This window comes from Mugil cephalus, chromosome 1 (genome assembly GCF_022458985.1).
Source record: "Mugil cephalus isolate CIBA_MC_2020 chromosome 1, CIBA_Mcephalus_1.1, whole genome shotgun sequence".
Classification (NCBI taxonomy): domain Eukaryota; kingdom Metazoa; phylum Chordata; class Actinopteri; order Mugiliformes; family Mugilidae; genus Mugil; species Mugil cephalus.
In genome coordinates this window covers 31,188,199-31,213,679 of record NC_061770.1, presented here as the reverse complement: position 1 = coordinate 31,213,679, position 25,481 = coordinate 31,188,199, and the positions used below count along the sequence as shown (strand labels likewise).

The following is a 25,481-nucleotide window of genomic DNA, read 5'->3' as shown; positions in this document are numbered from 1 at the left end:
CTTAAATACAGTTCATCACCTCTCATCACTCTCTGGTTGGATGAGTATAGACCAACACCATAATTAAACAAATACAATTCAAATCAAACAAAGGTTTATTGTTTCCACTGTGTCAGTTGCAAATATTGACATACTGTATAGCTAATTGTAAATTTACAAAGCGGATTGGGATGTTGTTTTATTCATTTATTACATACCAGAGAAATTCAACAGTAGGTTAAAGCCTAGTTAGTTATTTTTGTGTCTGTGTGCCAGCATCAGTCATGACTATAAGTTGCATTGTCTGTCCATCTCTAGTCTGGTGTATCCACCCTTAATTCCTCTGAATATTTGGATTTCATTCACATCAGAGTCATTTAGTTGCAAACTAATTTAACTCCACATCTCAGATGACCTGTACAGATACTGTTACTCTTCTGTTCATCACCACATTAGTCCTGCAGCGCTTTGCAGGAACAACAGGGCGACTTCAGACCAACTCTCCAAGGTAGTCCACCGACAGGAGCATACGGATGTCCCATTTTTTCTCAGTCTTATGAGTATCTTCAGGTTATTTATTATTTTTTTAATTTGGTACATATGTTAACTTTGAGCACTGATGCCTCCCAGCTAGAAGGTTCAGGTTCGACTCCAGCTCAGGCCTTTCTGGATGGAGTTTGCATGTTCCCCTAGCGTCTGCGTGGGGTTTCTCCAGGTACTCCATTTCCCTCCCTACTCCAAACACATGCTCCTTAGGTTAATTGGTGACCCTAAATTGACTGTAGGTGTGAGACTGAGTGCAAATGGTTGTGTGTCTCTGTGTTAGCCCTACGATAGTCTTGCGACCTGTCCAGGGTGTACCCCTCCTCTTGCCAGATGACAGCTGCAATAGGCTACAACAACCCCTGCAACTCTAGTGAGGATTAAGCGGAAGCAGAAGATGAGCTGAGATGAGATGTTTACTTTGACTGATTACAATTCATCAGTCAAAGGTATCAGGGACTCAGGACGAGGGGCCTCCAACACAAGTCCCATGGTTTTGCCAGTACACTGTAGTCCATAACTCAGCTTGTCAATACAAGAATCTCAGCAATATTTAAATTGACCACACCACAACTCAGTCAGACAGTACCCAGTTTACCTAAAGTTCTCTGTCTTGTCCTCATACTCTGTATGTTTACATGCAGGTGAAAAACACAAATTATTGCCTCAATCCAACTTCAACTGGACAACTGAAGTGCATGTAAACATGTTACTTTGACTATAATCAGAGTTCTCCTTATCCGACTAAGACACTCAGATCGATTTTCCTCGGCATACGCCTTAATCGGAGTAAAACATCCAAGAAACAGGGTCACAGAAGAAGAAAGTAAACTGAGCCAGTAGAAGAATCACCTAAGGGTAGCGCCATTTTATCTGCACCATAAGTAGCGCGCACGTGCATGTGCATACAGGATTAAAAAGCTGAACTATTGTCCATCTTGTTGTTTGAAATGCCGGCCTGTCGCATGAACGAGTCCAGTTGGTTATTGTATGACGTAGTATGGTCAACCTTTTGTGAAGGAAGAGGACATGTTCCAGTCAGTTTTTATGTAGCATTTAAACTGAGACAAGGAACACATGCAGAAGATGGAGTTTTGAGCATAGCTCCATTAAGCTGTGCATGTAAATGTTGTGACTTACCATATGATCAATCTTATTCAGCACAGATCTGACAGCTGTTCATTCTTTGTTTGCTGTCAACACACCGCTGACAAAGAGAACACAAGTTATTTAAGAAACAGCTACAGCACAAAGGTTTACCTTCTTCTGCAAGAAACCTTAGTAACAAAGATCAAATTTGATCTGAATTGCTAAATCTGCACGAGAGAAAAGATAAATCTTACTGTTAGTCATGCTACTTTAGGCCTAGGCTCCTAGTAGATAATGCATTGAGCACCTGTCCTCTATTCTCTTTCTAATTTCTTCCCTCCTGCTACTACTACTTTATAACAAGTTAAGAGCGACGTTTACCTCTCTCCGTCTCCCTGTCCCTGAACTGAATTATACTGGTTTCCTCTGACTCTCATTGTCTTATCTCAGAGAAACAAAAGCTCCAACCTTGGACGCAGGTGGACGAGGGATTTAAGCCTCCCACCTCACAGATTTCTTTGTTCTGAACAAAGTGATGCTGCTTGTTGATTCTGGTGTTCTGTCCTGTCCGACAGATTCATATGAACAAACACCTGTTGCAAAATCAACAGTAGTCACGTTACAACATCAACCAACCCTCCCTCAAGAAACAGACGTGTTTACTGATGAGTTGGAAACAGATGTCTGACCCATCTTCACCACTTTATACTCTATAAGCAGCACCACTGGCAAAATGTCAAGTTAAAGACTTAAACTGTTTGTTGTCTTTCCCCTTAAGACACGGTGAAACACTGTGGAGGGAACAGTGTCACATGAGCTCTTCTCTGACCACATCTGTCTTGCTGTCATATTTCATGACTTTTCCTAAGACCAGAGTTTTTTTTTGTTGTTGTTGGATCAAAAACATGACAAAATTATTTCCAAAATGAGTGTTTCCAGGCTCATATACGGATAGGAATCAGACAGGATACTGGGTTGCTCCTATGCTAAATAGTAATAATAATACCTCTTCTTCATTTCTATACCTTGTGACAATAATCTCTTTATACCTCTTCCCAAATTGTGTAACATTTTAACTGTCGGATTTCCTCACTCTGTGTATTCTTCAAAATCCCCCCACAAACAGATATACACATGCTTTTGCTTTTGTGTGTTATAAATAAAGGGAATCAGATCGATAAGCAGAATCAAAGACTCAAAAAGACGTCTTTTGGTTAAGAGAACTCATCTTTACTGTTCTTGTTTGCAAAACGGAAAGACTGAACCACTGAAACAAGCATCTCTATGACTGTGTGTTACGTATGCAAGAGTATTAGGGCCACCCATGGAAAAACAAATTAGAAGAGGTAGATTTGTTGTTCATCAGGCACTTTGTGAATAAAAATGTTAAAATTTCGAGAAACAAAAGTGTATAATACATATCAAAATACATAAAGTAGACCTTCAAACCAGGAGTACCACGTGCATATGGTACCACCGATACTCCGCGGAAGAGTGTTGGGGTTATTAATTAATAGTAATAATTTGAAATTGTATCGTGATTATTTATTTTTTTCAGTTATATTGCTGATATATTATATTGGACTGTTGCACATCAAAAGTCTCTGAGACAACCCTGCTTCTCTTATCGGGACTTGTCGCTTCTCTTCTTCAGTGGTGTTACAGTAATAAAAGAAATATAAAGAGCTTCCGTGTTATGAAAACTCAAGCACTGGGCCATGTCCAACAGCATTTGTAGTTTTGGCTGTTCCTCATGCTTGTTCAGGTCTACTGACGAAGACAAATGGATGACGAATGCCGCACCACTAATCATTCCAGCAGCCAGACGCTGCAAAAACACGAAAAAAAGCAAAAAAGCCAAATGTCAATTGAAGAACGTTGACAATATTTAATTCATTCAATAGTGGAAGATGCCAGGGAAAGATCTCATCTGGTCCCTAATCCTAACCCTATCCTCATGTGGCAATAAGGTAGTCAGAAAGAATGAATTTATCTCATTATGGGTTTATATAGTTATCAGGAGGTCAAACGTTTGCACCCCCACTCCACATCTGTTTGACCAAATCTGTTTAGATTGAGATTAAAAACTATGTATTGCGATGAAGACCACATACATTAATCCACAAGATAAATTCATGCTTTTCAGGGCTCAAAAATAATTTTATCCATTGCTTCCAGGAACAATTTGTCACTGTCATTATGACGATTTTAGTTAGTGTTGGATTAGACTGGATTAAATTTATGATTCTGACCAATGAAATGAAATGGCATCAGGTAGAAATGACTGGCTTGGAAGAAGATGGAGTGATACTGAGCTGGATTGGACGTCTTAATACACCAATACACAACACTTGTGTCTACATTTTAGAGTTTAAATTTTTTTTTTTTCTGGATGTAAATTTAATGCAATTAAGAAGTAAAAACATTGCAGGGACACAAAAGTTGTTACCCTGACCCTAACCCCTTTGGAGGGGAGCAGACCCATTTTGGTTTTAACCTAACCCTAACCCTAACCCTATCCTAACATCACCTAAGGAAAAATACAAAGCAAAAGAAGAAGTCGAGATGACACACACATTACAGACAGAGGAGGAGAGACACCAGGGTCATCGTGGACAAAGAGCGTCCTGCAGTGAGCCATACTGACCAACAGGTGGAGTCAAAATAAAGGAAATCAGATTGCAACAATTGAAACAATTTCCTTCAATCATGTCTCTGAAAGAATATCCCTGGTAACATCCTCAACTTACCTCCTGGATGGAATCACACTAATATGACCTTTTCCCTTCTAGAAAACTCAGAACCACAGGAATAGAATACTGGCACATGATAATAGAACAAAAATTAAATGACTGGAAGATGAAAATGCAGTGAAGACCAAAGCAAAGCAGAGCTGAAATTCCAAAGTCGGAGTGGAGCTTGTGTGGTTCCACTACAGCCTTACCACAGGAAAGCACCAGAAAATTCAAACAAAGGGCCTCCTAAAATAAAAATTCTCATCATCCATTGCGACATTTATAACCAGGTGTGAAATCCATTGGAGTCAAATACTTGGCTATCATTGGACAAGCCCACAGGACGTCCAGTGTCTCAGTTGTGATGTAACTGTAACTACCGGAGGTTAAACTATGTAGCTTTTAACCTATTAAGTGGTCATCATAGTTTTTTAAATTTCCGTGTCTGTGTCTGTGACACAACCACATTTGCTAATCAGAATCAGAAAAAACTTTTGTCCTTGAGTGTCAGTGACGAGGGTGAAGAACGGTACATAAAATGAAAATGCAGGACAAGATATACACTAAAAGTGTATGTGCAAAAGCAGCATATTGTGTGTAATGACAGGCCTGCTGCTATTCACAGAAAGTGAGATGAATCACAATAAATATGATATAAATATAAAAGGACAATTCAAAAAAAAAGTACAAAATGTAAAATAGCAGAATCGGTACAGTAATAAATAATGTGAAGCATATCTTAATTTAAAGTCATTAAACTAGATCAGTTCATTCACTTCAAGAGACAAAATAACCAGAACTACTGAACAACTTTTAACCTTCAAACTGTTAGTGACCATCTCTCATCCTGCAGTGGAGCTACTAAAAGGAACTATAGAACCACCATGTGGACAGATAGCACAAGCTGCCTGTCAGATGCATTCACTATTAGGCTACTGTAAAGTGTTTTGACATTTTCCATCTATGTAGAAGAACACAACAGATTGTGCATGTGTTCAAATGTTATATTTAAACGGAAGTGGAAACTTTCAAGAGAACGATCCATGAGAGGAAAATACAAAACTTCAGTCATTGTGATGAGCACTGATCATAAATCTATGTAGGGCAGACTTTAAAGAGACAGGGAAATAATACTAATTAAAATCAAAACATGTACCACACACTCACAGAGATGCTTGTTTCAATACTTCAGGCTTTTAATTTTGCAAAAATCTGTAAATACGAGTTGATTGTGCAGAAGGAAGTTTTGCTAACAGCGTTCTTGTCATAACACATTCAGTCTGTTCTTATTAAAAGGCACAAAGCCTCTGAGACGATCCAGCTTCTGTTGATTTGACGTGTCGCTTCACTCCTTTAGTTGCGTTACAGCGATAAAAGAAATATAAAGAGGCTGCAGAGTGATTAGCTTAAGAAATAAGAGCATGAAAACACAAACATCAGCACACATCCACCAGTGTTTGTGACAGATTCTTCTGTTTCAGGATTCATCGGAATTTCTTGGAGCAGACAGATGGACGGCGTACATTACAGTAGTTATCATCCCAGCACTTGGACCCTGCAAGAACCAAAAACAAGAAAAAATAAATCAGTCCAGTTCCACACCAGATAATACCTGATACTGACTACAATAACATAGACATTTCCTTATTTCAATTAAAAAAAAATTAAACTGTTTACATTGATGTGAAATAAATAAAATATTCTTATCAGTTATTTGCATTAACAAAATTACTAACATATGTTTCTTTCTGTATCGAGTAAATCAACTTCTGGCTTTTACCATTTATCAGTTTAACCAGTCACACATCCAGCACTTTGGAATTTACCTCCAAAATTCATTTGCATGCAGTTCTGTCGACCCCAGATCGTCCCCAGGTTATTGGGCTCTCCAGGACACCAGTTTGAATAGCGGAAAGGCGTCCCATCACTCCACAGCCATAATCTCTCCTAAAACAAAGATTTAAATAAATTCTGAATTAAACAAGGATAAAAAAGGATTCAAATACTGGGTCTTCTGCAGTGGACCTCAAATTCATGTCATATTTCCTCTGTATAACTCTCTAAGAAATATTTATTTACAGATGTAACAGATATTTATTAAAATACAAAAGGTATAACAAAACAAATGTCTCACTGGCGTTGCAGTAAAAAATCTGAAAACCTGCAAAACATGAATTACACTGTGAATGTGGTGTCAGTAGAGGGCATTTACAGTAACTGAAATAAAAATATGCCGCATGAAGATACATGACTACTGGAGGAGGATAAAAGGAGGTTGTGGATACAAACTAAAATAATTCAGAATAGAAAACAATAGAATAGAATAGTTTGTCATTTCATGGCACTATACAACAATTACTCAACAAGTTTATCCCACGTAAGCACAGTGTATAGATTACAACAGACACACATTGCAATGTAGGCAGAAATGCATGGGATGGTTCATAATTCATTCATTTGAAATGATAAAATAAATACCTCTTCACCATCACTACCTCCGATCCATGTGGGTGGATATGCATGAGTGCGTCTCAATATCAGCCTCTGGATCGCATGGTATTCGAAGACATTGTGGACAGATGCAAGGTTTCCACCGAGGGACTGACAGTTTTTCTGCAGGGGAGATAAACAGAGACAAATAAGAGCTGTCAAAGCAAAAGCAGAACAAAAGAATGCAAGACATACAAATTAACCCCAGTGATTACCTCAGCTCTAGCCCAAGTCATGGGTGTGGGAATGAAGAGAAAACACCGTCCTTTGTACTGAGACCAACCAGGACAATATCTGTACCTCTTGATCAAGTGTTTCCTTGCTGAAGATAGTCTCCAGTTAAAGGTTTATGACATAGACTTTAATAGCAACATAACAATGTGAGTCTTTGCCAATGATAAATTTAAACAGAAAATTGTCAGTCATTTATCAGTAACTATTTTTTGAAACTGAACCATTCTTAACTAGAAATCAAGACTATCTGGGAAGCTAAACATCAACCCTAGTCTCTCAGGAAGAGATTTTCATAGCATTTATTAACCACTGTAACAAGTCTCATGTTACTGTATACAGACTCTAAGACAGGCATGTCAAACTCAGTTTGGCTCTGGGGCCGGATCCAGACTTTCTGTTCTCAGGTGGGCCGGATCAGTAAAAGAATGTCAACTCCAAATATTTAGCTTTGTTTTTCAGTACTATGCTTTATCATTCAGCCTACATTTGTAGCCTACCCTACATATTATAATCACGGATGACAAGGGATCTTTTCTAAGCACAACACATTTATTCAAAAACAATGGGAAAAAAATGATTTTTCATGTTTGGCCGTGAATGTGTTCACAACTGGTTTATTTTAACAGTTGAGTGAATGCAGTTTTACACCTGAACCAACTCACCACACTAAACAAACTCAAGTGGGAGCTATAAAAAAAATATTTTCGCCTTAATTGTCATACTGCTTTGAAATAAATGAAAAAAGAAATACAAAATAAAATAAAATAAAAAAGTTATAGCAGTGCATGGGCAATAGGATTAGACTACATCAGATCAAACTACTAGGCTGGGCCTACTGAAGCTGAGAATATACTGTACAATATTAATTGTCTTTAATATGACATACTTGTCTTTATGATGAGTGGCGCCGAATATTAAACTCTTTGAACACTGCAACTTGCTGATTACATACCAAGCACACTGGTTTTGCATTCACTTCTGTGAATAAATACTTCTCGGTCCATTTCCCCTGGAAAACTCTGCACTCCGTGTCCACTCTTCTTTTTTTTTGACAGTGCCATTTTGGGAAGGGTGTGTTGACCGATAACTTGTTTAGTAGTGGTGAATGGTGAAGCAAGATTGCCGGTTTATTTTTACTTGGACACATCACGTTGCGAATGTTTATTTCCTGTGACTAACTCGTGTCAGTGCCGCATGCTTGACGTGAGCGCTTTTACACATTTACTGCCCTCTAGCGGCCGGAGGGAGCATTTGGTTTGTATTTATTTTAAAAAATCACAACTTTTAATAGAAATTAGCTAGAGACTCGCTTCTTTTTTTGACATACTCAGAAATTTATGCCGGGCCGACCCAACGGGCCGGGTCCGGCCCGCGGGCCATATGTTTGACATGCCTGCTCTAAGATATACTCACCATCAGCTCCAGTCAGAGCCAACACCACACAAACAAATGCAATCAGTGGCAGAGTCTTCATTGTGGAGATGATGCTGATTTCTAGTTTCAGTTGAGAGAACCAGACATATTAGAAATATTTAACACCAACATAATGAATGTTCAAAAAAAGAAACGACGATATCAGTTGGTACCAGACCTGCTACAGAGTGATCCTCTCTTCTTTGTTCTCTCTACCAGCCTAAAGTCACAACATTTCAAGAGAAAGCACAGCTCTTAAATAGTTACGTATTTCATCACATCTCACTTAATGAGGAACTGGTAGAAGTCCACATGGAGAGAAACACCATTATCAGATAAAGCATGACACCAATCTACATAAACCAAAAGTTTGTTAACCGATGATGTCTGTGTTATATAAGTGAATAAACATCCATAAACTTGCAGAGTCACAATTATTAAGCTTTAATTTGCATTTCCACGTCTCAGTCCTAGTCACAGTTGAAGCTGGAGGCAGAGTCACCGCAAGTGGACAGGTCCCAAGCTGGAAGGGGGCTTCCAGAGACAGGTGATATTGGTCCATATCAATTACAGCGATTTGAACCCCTACAGATACTGCAATGACAAAATGTTGGGATTCTCCCTAAAAGGGCCCCCTTATAGCTGGCTTTCTACTGAGGTGAACCCGACTCTCAGGACACACACAGAAAGAAAAACAAAAAAAGTGAATGAAAAACAAAATGAGACAGTCGTAAGTATGACTGTGTGTCACGTTAAAAGTAGTTATTGCCACATGTCCCTTTTTTCCCAGTCCCACTAAGCATCAGAAAAGTGTATTGTCATTGATGAACCAACATCAGTTCTGCTGTCAGTAGATCATATTATTCTGGCCAAACTGTGACTATTTCGTATTTAGAAGAAGACAATATTGTATATGTCTTCTTCTTATAGAAGAAGACATCTTTGACAAATGTCAAAGATTGAAATCTTTGACAAATATCGAATGTCACTGGACTTTGCTTATTTCTGGAGGAGCTGAAAGAGATTTTCATAGCATTCATTAACTACTGTAACAAGTCTCATGTCACTGCATGCAGACGATACTCTACAATATACACACCATCAGCTCCAGGCAGAGTCATCACCACACAAACAATCACCATCACTGGTAGAGATGTTGATTGCTAGCTTCAAGGGAACCAGACATGTTGATGACCATTTGATAAAGGTAACGGCTCTAAGAGTTGGTAGCAGACCTGCAGCAGAGTGATCCCTTCTTCTTTGTTCTCTCTACCTGCCTGAAGCCACAACATTTCAAATCACAGCTTTTAAAAACATTTGCTTATCTCATCACCTCTCACTAAACGAGGAACTGGCAAAAATCTACAGGCAGAGAAATACCATTGTCTAGATCCACCAATCAGCCACAAAGTTATGACAGGAGAGTAAATAACATTAACCATCTTGAGACAAATCAATGTTCTGCTTGGCAACTTGTGGAATGGACATTGGCGTGGATGTTACTTAGAACATGTAGCATCTACCTAGACCAGACCAGACACCACCACCCTATAGCAATGATGCTCCCCAGCAGGATGCAGCAGCCTGACCTCCAGATTCACTAGTTTCCAAACTGATCAAGTATCAGTGGGATGAACCACAGAGACCACCACTAAGAAACATTGTGTTGTCGGACACCACAGGACACCCTCGAAAGGCCCATGTCCCTTCTCTGATAAGTCACAACTGTGTTTAGGGTACTAGACCTACACAACATGAGGAAGGTGGTTTTAAGGTTGCATGACTTGCACGTCTGTGCAATTGATGATAAAGTGTTGTGCAATGGCTATACTATTGCCAAATACACGAAGATCCCTATCTATCCCTCATCTGTGCAAACAATACTACACAAGAAACATAGTTGTACCTCAAAGCTAAGAAAAGAGAAGTCTATTTTCACAGACACATGTTGGAACAAATAAGACAAATACCTAATGCTGTATACTGAGAGATGAGGTTATGACGTTGACATTAATTCCAAAGAGGAGGACCCAGCAAGTTCACTGAGTTTGAAGAGCTTAGGCAAATGAAGACACTACTGTGATGGAAAATTTAAATACCAGGCCTGTCACTTGTCATTTCTTTGAAATATGACTGAACATACTGTCTGTTGTCTGTCATCCTTTTTGATGACAAAGAACCAACAGAAAAACCACAACTTCATTTTTTGCTGCAGAGTCTGTTCAACGTTCTCATGGCCCAATTCACTGTGAGAAAATGTTAAGGCATCCAACATATTTTACTTTTCAGGCCCTTATTAAGGTAAATTCAAATAAGCATTGAGACTTACTTAATGATTGCAAGACAAATTGTTAAGTCTACTTATTTATGCCAATACCTGCGCCCTCATCAGTCGAAGTATTGATACTTTGGTGTATTACATGTCCCCAGTGGTGCATGGTATCATGCGTTTAGATCGTCTATAGTGCACGAATCTCACTCAGCCACCTGGTGCATGGGGTTCATATTGAACTACACAGTTAATTTTATTTCATCTATATAGCACTTTAAAAGCAAGAGCATTTGCACCAAAGTGCTTCACATTCAGCATGTCATATAAACATGTAATTTCAAATCAGCATCAACGTCTCAACAGATGAAAACCCATTTGCACCCAGGGTGACCAGATGAGGAAATAAAAAAAAAAACATTGCCATTGAAAGCCAGGGAATAAAGATGGGTCTTGAGGTGCTTCTTAAAAGCCTCAACAGAGTCAGAACTCCTAATAGCCTCTGGCAAGCTGTTCCAGAGCCGAAGGGCTGCAACAGAAAAGGCCTGGTCCCTGAACGTGGCGCAACCGACGTACCATGTTCTGAGGATCTGGGTTGGTCAAATACGTCCAGATCAGGATGTTGTTATATTCACTTATTTAGAGAAATTCAAGAATGTGTTGATGCCTAGTTAGGTATTTTTATGTCTGTCTGCCAGCAACAGTCATGGCTATAAGCTGTATGTCTCTCCATGTCTATGTCCCATTCTTTTTCAATCTTAGGAGCATCTTCACATTATTACTATAAATTTGGTAGTGAATAATTCAGCTCGTGAACACTACCTTCCACTTCTTGCAACAGTAACCCCTTGGACCACACCACCACTCAGTCAGTCACTGACCATTTGCTCAATCATCTTCAGCAGAGATCTGAGAACCTGTTCATTCGTTGTTTGGTGCCAACACAAAGCAGAACAAGAGTAAGCAAGTTATTTAACCAACAGCTCCAGCAAAAAGGTCTTCCTTCTTCTGCTTCTGCAAGAAACATCAGCAACAAAGAATGAAGTTAGCTTTGAACTGCTAACTCTGTAGGAGAGAAAAGATAAATCTTACAGTTAGTTATGCTGCTGTAGGCCTATCTGTCCTCTAGGACACTTTTATAGTGATGATTTTAGTTAGTGTTGATAATGGTAATTGTTGGTTTGAATCATTCCTCCATGTGTTCTGTATTGACAGAGAAAGTTGAGGTTCCTACCAAACAGATGGACCAAATGAGTTTAGCACCACTCAATAACATGTTTGAAAAAATGTACACATTCATTTTCTTTTATAGCCACACTCAAAGACACTCAGAGGCAAAATTAGGAAAAGGGACATATATAATTATTCATTGTTTTTAGTAAACATCTGAATTCACCTAGCCAATAATCTTGGTATATGAGACTTGGTGTATATGGGTATAAATAATGTCATTAATCTATATGTTACATGTTTGGCCCTTCACCTCAATGTAAAATGAGTTTTACGTAAAGTTCAGTGAGAGTGAAGTTTATTCAAGCAACAGAAAAAGCCAAAGCAAAGGAGAAGTTGAGACAGTGACTATAAGTGTTCAGAGTTATTTTTATTTTATGTGCTGCATAGTTTTCACCATGTCACTCTTTGATGAATATTCTGTGGGACGCTGAATCACTGTGGAAGGACTGAACATACTGAGCAACACACCTAAATACATTTTATTACTGAATTAAATGTTATGCTAGAACTGAATGAGTGCTTAGAAAAATAATTGGTACTTTGGTGAGAATCCTTCAATAATTTTCACGTGAAAGAAAAAATTGCTTGCAGTTACAAAGTGGATTCTTTGGATGCAGATTTAATAAAATGAAGAAGTTAAAATATCACAGAGACTGAAGTTATCACCTGAGCAGCAGCTGATGACAGTGGGGAGGAAAATCGTCCTTCAAGAGAATGAAGGTGAACAATATTCTGCCTCTAACCCTAACCCTAAAGCCAACCCTAACTCTAACCCTAACCCCAACCTTAACCCTAACCTAACCCTAATGCACCAAAAATAGAAGAAGCAAAAGAAATAGCGATGTCAGACACATTACAGACAGAGGAGGAGAGACACCTGCAGTGTCCTGCAGTGAGCCATACTGACCAAAATGAAGGTCAAAATAAAGGAAACGTGAACAAGAGCTGAAATTCCCAATTTTGGGCCTGCAGGCCTGAGTGGGTCCTGTATGGTTCCTCTACAGCCTGACCCAAGGAAAGCAACAAAAAATTCAAACGAAAGGAGTCCTAAAGAGACGCCCTTTCCCATCATTCGCTGCCTCTTGGCTGTGACATCATCATTATTATACGCTCACTGCTTCCAAATTCAACTCTTGTTACAATCTGAGGTACAACAGTAACGTTATTTTCTTTTTCTTAACAAGATCATGTGTTCTCTAACTCGATGGATGAGCTCAGAAACTTTTCCCTTTTTCTTTTGTTCAAGCGAATGTTTAGGATTCTTGTTGAGGATGCTACATAGCCAGCCCTCACCTTCTCTCTTTCTCCTTCTCCCTTTTAAATTGAATACATACACACACACACCTACACACATCACTAATACTATTGCTATTACATGTGTGTTCCCTGTTGTAGTTAGTAACTTAAGTTTTAGTATTAATGATTGAATTATGATAGTTTTTATATCAGGTAATGTTATTGTAAGATAAATCTTGCTTGTAATAAATCCTGTTATAATTTAATCTGGCATTGTGTTGTCTGTTGTGATTATACACTGTGATATTATTGGATTTATGACAGTTAGTGCTCCAACACACCCTTCAAAACCTTTTGGAGACTCACTTCCCTTAATTATTGATATTAATTGCCAACAACCAAATTACATTTCTTGCATTGAGTTCCTCTGAGGCTAGTGAGACACGGTGTTCAATGTTAAATGATTTGTTTATAGCCCTCTAGTTTGTGGACAATCTGTTCTACCTACTGAGCCACAGACACCTAAAGTTTAACTGAGAACAAATGTTAAACTATGTAGTTTACAACCTATTAAGCAGTCAGTACAGCTTTTCTTTCTGTGTGTGTGTCTAGAGGCTCAGAACACAACATTTACTAAGATATTTTCTGGTTATTCCCTCTAAACTATTTCTGTCTGTTAAAGTGGATGAACTGATCTAGTTTGATGACGTCTTCATCCCAAGAAGAACTCTACACAGTAATTACTATGAACTACCTTTTACTTCAAACTGTTAATGACCATCTCATGGTCTGATGAGCTGATAAAATCAACTACAGCATCAGCACCACCTTGTGAACAAATAGATGGATTAAACTGTAAACTGTTGACTATTTTTTCCATCTATGGAGATGAACACAAAAGAATAACAGAACCTTCTATATTGGCATTATTTCTGTTGTTTTGCTCAGTTGAAGAGGAAACTTTCAACAGAACAGTCCATGACAGGAAAATACAAATCATCAATCACTGCGATGTGTTGATCATAAAATTATGCAGGGCAAACGGGCAAATAATACTCATTAAAATCAAGACATGTAACACACACTCACAGAGACACTTGTTTCAATGCTTCATGCTTTTAATTTTGAAAAAATCAGTAAGTATGAGTTGATTATGCAGAAGGAAGTTTTGCTAACAGCGTTCTTTTCATAACACATTCAGTCTGTTCTTATTAAAAGGCATAAAGCCTCTGAGACGATCCAGCTTCTGTTGATTTGACTTGTCGCTTCACTCCTTTAGTTGTGTTACAGCGATAGAAGAAATATAAAGAGGCTCCAGAGTGATTAGCTTAAGAAACAAGAGCATGAAAACACAAACATCAGCACACATCCACCAGTGTTTGTTACAAATTCTTTTGTTTCAGGATTCATCGAATTTTCTTGGCGCAAACAGATGGACGGTGTACATTACACTGCAAATCATCCCAGCACTTGGAAGCTGAAAGTACCAAACACAACAAAAATGGAATCAGTCCAGTTCCACACCAACTAATACCTGATACTGAATGCGTCTACATGGAAAATATCTCCTTATTTTAATTCAAAAAATCTAATTTAACTTTTTACATTGATGATAAATAAAAATTTAGGATCAAATATTTGCATTAACAATATTACGAACATATGCTTCACAGTCAATCCACTTTTGTCTTTTACCATTTATCAATTGAACCAGTCACACATTCAGAACTTTTTAGTTACCTCCATAATTCATTTGCAGGCAGTGCTGGGTACGTTGTCCGTTATTGGGCTCTCCACGACACCAGTTTGAATAGTGGAAACGCGTCCCATCACTCCACAGCCATAAACCCTCCTAAGACACCGATTTAAATAGATTATGAATAACAAAACTATATTTATTCAAATACTTGATGATGATTTACAGATGCAGTAGATATTATTAAAAATCAAAACGGATGAAAAATAACAACCGTGTCACTGGTGTTACAGGAAAGAATCTAAAAACCTGCAAAACATTAGTTACACTGTGAGTGTGGCGTTCACAGTAACTGAAATAAAAATATGTCACATGAAGATAGATGACAACTGGAGGAGGACAGGAGGACGTGGTGGATACAAACTACAATAATCTGTTCGTTTGAAATGACGAAATAAATACCTGTTGGCAATCACTGCCTCCAATCCATGTTTCTCGATACGTACGAGTGCGTCTCAATATCAGCCGCTGGATAACACGGTATTCGAAGATATTACGGACCGATGCAAGGTTTCCACCCAGGGACTGACAGTTTTTCTGCAGTGGAGATAAACGGAGACAAATAAGAGTTGTCGAAGCAAAAGTAGGACTCACATCCAAAAGGATGCAAAACATAACAAAATAACCCCAGTGATTACCTCAGCACTAGCCCAAGTCATGGGTGTGGGAATGTAGATGAAATAGCGTCCTTTATACCGAGACCAACCAGGACAATATCTGGACCTCTTGATCATGCATCTCCTTGCTGAAAATAGTCTCCAGTTAAAGGTTTATGATATAGACTTTAATAGCAATATAATATAACAATGTCAGTCTTTGCCAAGGATAAATTGAAACCAAAAGTTTCAGTTCTCTATTCATAACTATGTTTTGGACTAAACCATTCTTAACTATAAATCAAGATTTTTTTTGGGAAGCTAAACACCAACGCTAGTCTGACTGCAACAAATCAAAGCAACAACATGCATCAAATGTCAGAAGAAATACCCACTGAGGGTGTTTCTGGAGGAGCTGTAAGAGATTTTCATAGCATTCATTAGCTACTGTAAAGGGCCCTGTCACTGTATGCAGATGATACTCTAAGATATACTCACCATCAGCTCCAGTCAAAGTCAACACCACACAAACAATCGCAATCAGTGGCAGAGTCTTCATTGCGGAGATGATGCTGATTTCTAACCTCAGTCAAGAGAACCACACGTTAGAAATATTTAACAGCAACATAATGAACATTCAATAAAAGAAAAAAATGAAAAGAGTTGGTAGCAGACCTGCAGCAGAGTGATTCTCTCTTCTTTGTTCTCTCTACCAGCCTGAAGTCACAATATTTCAAGAGAAAGCACAGCTCTTAAATAGTTACGTATTTCATCACCTCTCACTAAATGAGGAACTCGTATAAGTCAACATAGAGAGAAACACCATTATCAGATAAAGCATGATCAGGACGCCAATCTACATAAACCAAAAGTTTGGTAACCAATAATGATTAATAATGATATGAATGATTAAATATCCATAAACTTGCAGAGTAACAATTATTAAGCTTTAATTTGCATTTCCATGTCTCAGTCCTAGTCACAGTTGAAGCTGGAGGCAGAGTCACCACAAGTGGACAGGTCCCAAGCTGGAAGGGGGCTTCCAGAGACAGGTGATATTGGTCCATATCAATTACAGTGATTTGAACCCCTACAGATACTGCAATGACAAAATGTTGGGATTCTCCCTAATGGGGCCCCTTATAGCTGGCTTTCTACTGAGGTGAACCCGACTCTCAGGACACACACAGAAAGAAAAACAAAAAAAGAGGATGAAAAACAAAATGAGACAGTGGTAAGTATGACTGTGTGTCACAATAAAAGTAGTTATTGCGCCATGTTCCTTTGTCCCAGTCCCACCAAGCATCAGAAAAGTGTATTGTCATTGATGAACCAACATCAGTTCTGCTGTCAGTAGATAATCTTATTCTGGTTGAACTGTGACTATTTTGTGTTTAGAAGAGGAAGATATTATATATGTCCTTTAATTCTCTAGTATAAATGCTACATTAAAACTTGTGCTCAATAATTATTTCATAAAGATCTTAAATGTTGAGTGTTTGTGAAGCTCTCACAGTGCTTCTGTATTGGAATGAGAATATAAAGCAAACATTAAATATAACTGAGCTCTTTTTTCCCCTCAAAGTGCTTTTTTTTAAACTAAGAATAAGAATAACTCTGTTGAGCCAGTTGATTGCTTTTGGGAAAGGTGAACAAAAACAGTAGTCTGACTTCAAATCACAGCTCTTAAATACAGTTACTTATTTCATCATCTTTCACTAAATGAGGAACTGGCACAAGTCAGCAGGCAGAGAAATACCATATCAGACAAAGCATGGTCAGTACATTACATATACACTCTAAATAAACCAAATGTTTGGTAACCAATAATTTTCGGGTTATTCAAGCAATTAAACATCAACAAACGTGCCGAGTCACAATTGAGAAATTTTAATTGCCATTTTAATACCTCAGTCCTAATCACAGTCATCGCTGGTGGTATTGTGTCCTTCTGTATATTTTTTCCATTCTTGTGAGTCTGTTATCTCAGAAATTTGCTGAAAAAATGGCACAAATATTGTTCTTGGAATCAAGCCTGAACAGATTCAAATTTGAGTGCCAAAGTTGACTACAACTCACCCACCCTATAGCAATGACACTCCTTGATGGCAGCAGCCATCCCCAGCAGGACCCAGACACACGCACACACAAACGGTTTAAGGAACAATATAAAAAGACATGAAGAACAGCACAAGGTGTTGAACTGGCCCCTAAATTGATAAAGGATCTATGAGATGATCCACAGAGGCCCGCCCCCGCAAAGACCCCCCACTAACACCACTGTGTTGACAGACACAACAGGACACCATCAGAAAGTCCAAGTCTATTCTCTGATGAGTCACAATTGTTTTTAGGGATATCTACACAATATTAGGAAGGTGGTTTTAAGGTTGTGTCACTTGCACCTTTGTGTAATGGATGATGAAGTGATGCGCAATGGCTGAACAATTTCCAAATATCTGAAGGTCCCTCTTTCATCTATACAAACAACACTTTGCAAGTAGAAACATAGTTGAACCTCAAAGCTAAGGAAAGAGACATGTTTTGTCTCCAACATGAACACATTTTGGAACAAAAAAGACAAATGAGTCCTAGAACTTAATTAAGACACTTGAAAACCATCATTCAAAAAACTCACAATATTGTTTGGAGATTACTCTTTGGAGAAATGTCCTCTGCTCTGCACTTGACAGTTTGGACGGAATGACCTAATTCATGTCTTGAGGAAAAAGACCTGAAGACACCAAGCCAACAACAAAACACGGGGGTGAGTGCATCATGCTGTGGGGGAACTGGTGCACTTTAGAGTAGTGATATAAACTAATCCCACTAACATTAAATTATAAGAACTGAAAGAAAATACTTGAGATGCATTTGACTAACACTTCTCAAACTTTTTTGGTCATTCCCACTTTGAACAAGGATTTGTTTCAAGCCCCACCTACTCCAATCGCCCCAACAAAAATCCTGACAAATTACACATTTTTTAAATTCATAGAATAAACACAAAGTAATTTTATACTAAATAACAAATCTAAAAAACATACGACCAAATAACTCAAAAGGTCAAAAGAAAATAGAAGAGCAGCTGTGCCATCACTTACAAGTATGGTAGTCAAAAGTACGGTTTTAGTCATTTGCAATCTTTCCAAATAAAAAAAAAAAAAGCACAAAAAAACAAAGCAGATCCATTTGTTAAGGCAGGTGGCTGCAATGAAACCGGATTGGATTAGGACCAACTAGATGATTTGAATTGTTCCATCAGAGCTACATTTTCAGCTGTGCAAACAATGCTGCTTTACACCATGTGAGCAAATGATATGAGAGAACTCCTTATGACCTCGAGATTTATATCAAAGAGGTGAACCCCATGAGTTAACAGAGTTTGAAGAGGTCTGGCAAAGTGAATGAATACACTGCTTTATATCTCACTGTACTCCTGTACACTGGTATGAGAGAGACGACCTTAAAGAGTGAAACCTGATGTAGTTTTTGATGTGATGAGAGAGAATTCACTGTGGAAGACCTTCTTAAAGTGCCGATAGATGGTTTTAGTAATAAATTAAATTGCATAAAGTCAGTTGCACATGCACACACAACCCTACTTGAATGGTTTAATTCAAACTGTAAAAAAACAAACAAAAAAAAAAAAACTAACTTTTGCTTATGTGACAGTGTGTGGATAGAGATGTTAGGTGATGTTGAAACACTCTGGTTTGGTTATGACTGAACAGACTGTGTCTGTTGCCTGTCATCCTTTTTGACGACAAAGAACAAACACAAAAGCCACAACTTCATTTTTTGCTGCGGAGTCTGCTGAACTTTCCCATGGCCCAATTCACTGTGAGAAAAGGTCGAGGCATCCAGCATCTTTTCCCTTTGAGGCAGTTATTTAGGTTGGTTTAAATAAGCAGTGATGAATCTGATCCGCACATTTGATCCACTGAACAATTCACTACCAAATAATATTTACTGCTCATCAACAGAATGTAACATTCATGGCTTTGAAACTCACAGCAGCATAGTATTAGTCTGGTACTAAAAGCTGAGTCAAAGAGCTCTGACACTGGGGAGGACAAGAAAAATCTCCCAGTGCCGAGTTATCAAAAATTAGTAATTAATACGTTGTCTCCATGGGCTCAGTCTTCCTCTTCATCTGCTAATCTGTGTTCGTCATGGGAGACTTAGTCTGACTGAAACTGAATCCGTGAGTTTAGACCAACACCATGACAAAACAAATAAAAATCAAATCAAACAATGATTGCAAGACAAACGCTTTATGTCAATACCTGCGCCCTCATCAGTCGAAGGTATTGATATAGAGCCCACTGTGTATTTACAAAGTAAAGGACACTAGTGTGTAAACTTTACTGCTGAAAGATTCCCCCTTGTTTGTTGTCAGGCAGATTTAGATACATTTTAAACACACATGAACTGAATGATTCCCATAAAAATAGTGGCAGGCTAATGCCATCTGCAATTTTATCATGTTGTTCCTCTTTAACTGTGTCAGTAGTTGAAGAGCGGAGTAGGGAGTACAGTGGTAAATACCAGAGAAATTCAACAGTGGCTTAAAACCTAGTTAGTGGTTTTTATGGCTACAAGTTGCATTGCCTGTCCATCTCTAGTCTGGTGTATCCCAGTTTAATTTCTCAGAATATTTGGATTTCATTCACATCAGAGTCATTTAGTTGCAAACTAATTTATCTCCACGTCTCTCAGATGACCTGTCCTGATATTGTCCATCACCACATTAGTCCAGCAGCACTTTGTAGGAACAACAGGGCGACTTCAGACCAACTCTCCAGGATAGTCCACCCACAGGAGCATACGGATGTCCCATTCTTTCTCAATCTTGGGAGCATCTTCAGGTTATTTATTTAAATTTGATACATATGTTTACTTTGACTGATTAGAATTCGTCAGCCAAAAGTGTCCACAACTCAGGACGAGGGCCCTCTGACACAATGGTTTTGACAGCGTGTTGTAGTCCATAATTCAGTTTTTTACAACTTCTTGCAACAGTAACCACATATCACCTGGACCACACCACAACTCAGTCAGTAGACTTTTAATAAGTGATACAATGGCTGCAGAAGTCCCAGTAGGTACACACGGCTCAACTCAAAGTCTCGTGGTCAGCATTACAGTTTATGGTAATCTGGGAATGGTTACTTTCATGTCCAATGGATTCATATGAACAAACACTTGTTGCAAAATCAACAGTAGTCAAGTTACAACATCAACAAACCCTCCCTCAAGAAATACTCTGGAATAGCGTGTTAACTGATTAGTTGGAAACAGATGTCTGACTCATGTTTACCCTCAGCACCGCTGGAAGAATACCAAGTTAAACAGACACTTCGCTCGTTGTCTTTCTTTTTAAGACACGGTCTAGTTTGGAGAGGTGTCACGTGAGCTCTTCTCCGACCACATCTGTCCTGCTGTCCGACTTTTTTTTCCTCCGTGTTGGAACATCATGAAATGAAATCCAAAACTGGTTCATATCCTGATAGGGATTAAGTTTGGGTCTGATCAGCCGCCGATGAGAGGGACAGGAACCTGAGTCAGGTTAACACAAATGAAATTGCTGCACTGTTGCTGACTGATCCACATTTAACAATGTAAAGTACAACCCAGTTGTAATTAAGTTAATATAATAACATCAGTTTGAAGGCTTGCTGTAGCCCATTCTATAAAATTAAATATTCATTTATTGCCTCAGATTTCGTGACTTTTCCTAATTTCATGGGGTCAACAGGGTAAACATGATATTAAAACAATATATACCAGTGTTGTAGGCATCTGTGTGCCTTGAGGTCAATTGGACTCTTTTAGCTGTACAAACCATTTAAGAAATATCAACATTTGTTACGGTTGGTTTAGATGATACTGAGGTCACTGAATTGAATTCCTCTCGATGCTCTGTGTGCTCTATCTCGCCCCTCTCTCTGGTTCCAGGCCAGAACAGATATCACAACACTATCAATGAGAAATAATATAGCTGAGATAATAAATTTAGAGGTGGTGTGAGTATATGAGGGCGCTCAGAAACACTTGGATGTGACCCACTTGCAGGCCTACATTAGGCAGCAAATATCACAGGGCTAACACTGAGAGACACACAGACATTCACACTCACACCTACGGCAAACTTAGAATCACTAATGAACCTAACAACCTAGAACCATAATGTATGTTATCATCATTAATGACAGAATTTTTATTTTTTGTACCAAATGCTCTGGAGTACAAGAATATGTATTTAGAAATGATATAAAGCCACTTAAACATATCTCTTTCCAGCTTTTTATCAGTGAGATTGTATGGTCGTCTCCATATTTATCCATAGTCGTGTAAGAGCTATTATGGGCCTAACTTAATGAAACATCGGGTTGTTTAAATACCTACTTAGGTAGTCAACAAACAAACATAAAGTACCTGACACATAGGAAACAATTAATTATAATACTTTTCTGGATTAAAAAAAAAAAAAGTTAATATTCCTGCAATAATTTTCAAATGTTTATTTTTGTGTGTGTGTGTGTGTGTCACAGATAAGGTATTTGTATAATGGTATTATAGCCGTAACTGTTAGATATTCCCATTTATTGAGAAGATTCAACACAGAGTCACAGACTATTGTATGATGCATACATGATCCTTTTAATTGGCATAGGAAAAGAAAGTACAGTTCTTTCTGCAGGACAAGTTTGTGGTAATGGAATTCAGACCTTCACTCCGCTCTATTCATGACATTACTTATGCAGAATTTGACAGGTACAGATGTGAAATCAGATTAATGAGAGACTGAAGGACACGTGATCGAGTCTGTTTCAGCTCAGGCATCACATGAGAATGGAGCTACAGATGGATGGAAGCTTGGTGTCACACGGTACGTAGTCCAAGCATCCCGCGTTGCTTCCTAGTGGCAAAAACACAAGAGTCAGTCAGTCCAGGACAACTGAAACAGAACCGGCTCCAAAGACAGAATCCACATTGTTGCGTTAATTCTAAAGCACTTTCACTCATTTTCAGGATGGGTGGATTTACCTTCAAAATTCAGCACCAAGCACTGATTCTCCTGCTTGGCAGACCCTTGATGACAGAAGTTGTCGAAGTTATCACCGTGATTATAACTCCAAAAGAACCAAAGCCACGAAGAACTCTGTGAGGAAAAACCCAGCACATTTATATTAGAGTTCATTCTGCATTTCATTGTTTTTCATCGATAATGAGAATAAAACTTCTCATTAGACTGATTTCAAGAATGACAGTTTCGTGATGATGAATTCCATACCTGTTCGCTTTGAGGGTCTCGAACCCATACTTGTCCTTGCTCCTGTCCAGCTTTCTTCATCATACTATGGATCTCTTCTGGGCTGCGGGCTTCAGTCACAGACGCTAGAAATCCAGGCATTGCATGTCCCATGGACAAGCAGTCTGCCTACAGCGAAGTGGAGCAAATAGAGCAAATAGAGCGCAGTGGTAAAGCAAAACAACCTCAGTGATGGGACAGTACATGTGCAGAGTTAACCCACCTCAGCCTCATGCAGACTCTTCTTCTCCGGGACGTAGACAACGCAGTGGGTATCAAATGAACTCCATCCGTGAGGACAAGTTGGAAGCCAATCAACAATAAAGGTAGGCTCTTCAGTAGCTAAATACAGAAGGGTGATTAGTCATAGGTAGTTGTATAAAATCCTAAACCTTTAGTTATATTCATGTCTCAGACAGGCCTCATTCTAAATCAGAGGGGCTTTCTTTCATAGTGTCTTTGACCCAGGTCCAGTCCTTCCACATCTCATTTCCATCTCCTTCTGCGTCACTTCTGCCTCACACTCAACTATTATTACTACAAATCTGATGAAATGGAAGTTCACCTAGTGGCACAGTTGTCTCCGGCAAAGGATAGTCTGTGCGAGGCAGACCTGCAACGACAGTTTCATCAGTGCATTAATCCGTCCGTTCAGATCACTGATCACTGATCACGTCCTTTACTTCACAACACTGATGACACAACACGATACAAACACAGTTTTCAAAGCCCTGCATTCCAACATATATGAGGAAATACACGAAACCAACGTGTGAATAAAATGCAATAATCCAGAGTGACCTTTTACATAACGAAAACACAAAAAGTGATGGAGTAGTTAGAAGTGTTAAGAGTCAGAACTGTTTCAGAATTTGTTCTCATGTGCTTTTACACCAGTACTCACTAAGAGCTCGGGTCAGAGCCACCACGGAGCAAACAAGCAAAGACACAGCGAGCATCTTCATGGTGGAAAACCTTTCAGAGAAACAAACAAGGAGCAGACAAGCAATAAATGTCAGCTTGGTTTAACTGACAAACTTAAAAGTTCAAAAGCTGATTTTAATACAAAGGTGGACTCAGTTTTAGGAAAAGCTTCAGTTCTACTCAGGAAGTCGTATGAATTGATTCATTCATTTATTGTTTGATCTTGTATGATAATTATTGGTCCCTTGTCAGATCAAGATGAAATTTCAAACACTATTTTTTAAAATCGCTACCACACCAACGGTCATGGTCAGTTCATGAGATGTCCAGTCAGAGAGCTTATTGAGCTGGTGCCTTTGCGCTGTGAAAAACTGATGAGGAAAGAAGCTGATGGGTTAGTCGGAGGCAAACCTGGTGTAGAAAGATCTTCTTCTTCTTCTTCTTCTTCTTCTTCTTCTTCTTCTTCTTCTTCTTCTTCCTTCTCAGTGTCAGGCTGCAAGGAATGTCTCAGTCAAGAAAGATCTCGTCTTAAATACATGAGTCCGTGTCCACGTGTAACCAGGATCAGAGGCCACGCTCACTGACTGTGCAAAGACCGCAATGCAAATACAAATCGAACCAGCGATCGAAGTAAAACAGCAGCTACGGGGCCAATGCCAAGGTTTAGGATCCAAGTAAAGTGACTCATTGTTTCATGTGTGCAGCTATTAGTGTTCATACTGGGCTGGTCCAACAATGGTCTCATTCAACCTCCAGGTGTTGACCAAAGCTCACCTGATGTTTATTCAAGCAGATCAATCAAACTTTGGTGTCAAAGAAAAAAGACAGTAAAGATACTGGTGCGTGCGTGTCTCATGTGTGAGATATGACTCTTCTAATAACAGCCTGACTTCATCGTGTCGGGGAGTTTTAGCCATGCAGTAGACTTAGACTTAGACAGACTTTAATGATCCATGAGGGAAATTACATTGTCACCGTAGCTTCGTTGCACATAAAAGTAAACAACACACACAAAAAAATAAACAATGTAATCAAAAAATTAGCATTAGGCCTATATACAAGTTGGCAAAAAACTGTGTCCGAAAGTGTTCGGCCGGTTAACCAGTTGCATAGCAACAGCGTCATGGATCTCGTCGAATGGCGTCTCCTTGTACTTGTGAGGGTGGGATGTAAATTCAAACAGAGAAGGTGCCTGTAGAGAATGAATCCGGGCACAGACGTACTGTGGTCCTATGAACCAGACCTACAAGCACTCAAGCGCACACAATCCATTGATCCCGCTGCCAAAGACGTCACGATTCCCTTGAGGACAGACGGCACCGTTGTGTTATGTCGTGTTATGTTCGTTTGTCAGGAACAACAGTGTTCTGGGTTCACTTTAGCTCTGTGCATGTTAACTTATCCAAAAGATGCCGGTAAACAAAAATAAATAAATAAACCTAATGAGTGTTGTTAATCCCGATGATGTGCTGCATACTGCCTACTACTGTTGGCTAGGCTAGGTAGCTGGTGCCTTCTTGTTGGTTGCTAGTAGCTGGTAGCTGACTGCTAGCCTGCTGGTCCGTTTTCAGTTGGACTGGGCTTCTGAATGTGTTTTGCCTCGGATCTTGGCACAAGGGATTGTAACATCTTATCCTGTGCAATAATACATTTCATTACTAACTAT

The 25,481-nt window shown here is 38.9% G+C and overlaps 2 protein-coding genes across 2 annotated transcripts; both read right to left on the bottom strand.

Annotated features, from left to right (window-relative positions):
* Positions 1 to 5,524: 5,524 nt before the first annotated feature.
* LOC125016411 (ladderlectin-like) lies at positions 5,525 to 8,756 on the bottom strand. Its single transcript, XM_047598897.1, has 6 exons — positions 8,662 to 8,756; positions 8,484 to 8,564; positions 7,052 to 7,158; positions 6,825 to 6,959; positions 6,173 to 6,293; positions 5,525 to 5,901 (listed from the first exon to the last, which is right to left on the bottom strand). Exons 2-6 carry the CDS (start codon positions 8,542 to 8,544, stop codon positions 5,831 to 5,833), a joined length of 495 nt encoding a protein of 164 aa, XP_047454853.1. The 5' UTR covers positions 8,545 to 8,564; positions 8,662 to 8,756; the 3' UTR covers positions 5,525 to 5,830.
* A 5,565-nt stretch (positions 8,757 to 14,321) lies between these two features.
* Positions 14,322 to 24,334, bottom strand: LOC125004935 (lymphocyte antigen 75-like). The gene is made up of 12 exons (XM_047579818.1): positions 24,227 to 24,334; positions 23,796 to 23,866; positions 23,457 to 23,504; positions 23,115 to 23,233; positions 22,874 to 23,020; positions 22,627 to 22,741; positions 22,426 to 22,498; positions 16,072 to 16,157; positions 15,616 to 15,722; positions 15,380 to 15,514; positions 14,962 to 15,073; positions 14,322 to 14,698 (listed from the first exon to the last, which is right to left on the bottom strand). Exons 2-12 carry the CDS (start codon positions 23,854 to 23,856, stop codon positions 14,628 to 14,630), a joined length of 1,074 nt encoding a protein of 357 aa, XP_047435774.1. The 5' UTR covers positions 23,857 to 23,866; positions 24,227 to 24,334; the 3' UTR covers positions 14,322 to 14,627.
* Between the last annotated feature and the right edge of the window lie 1,147 nt (positions 24,335 to 25,481).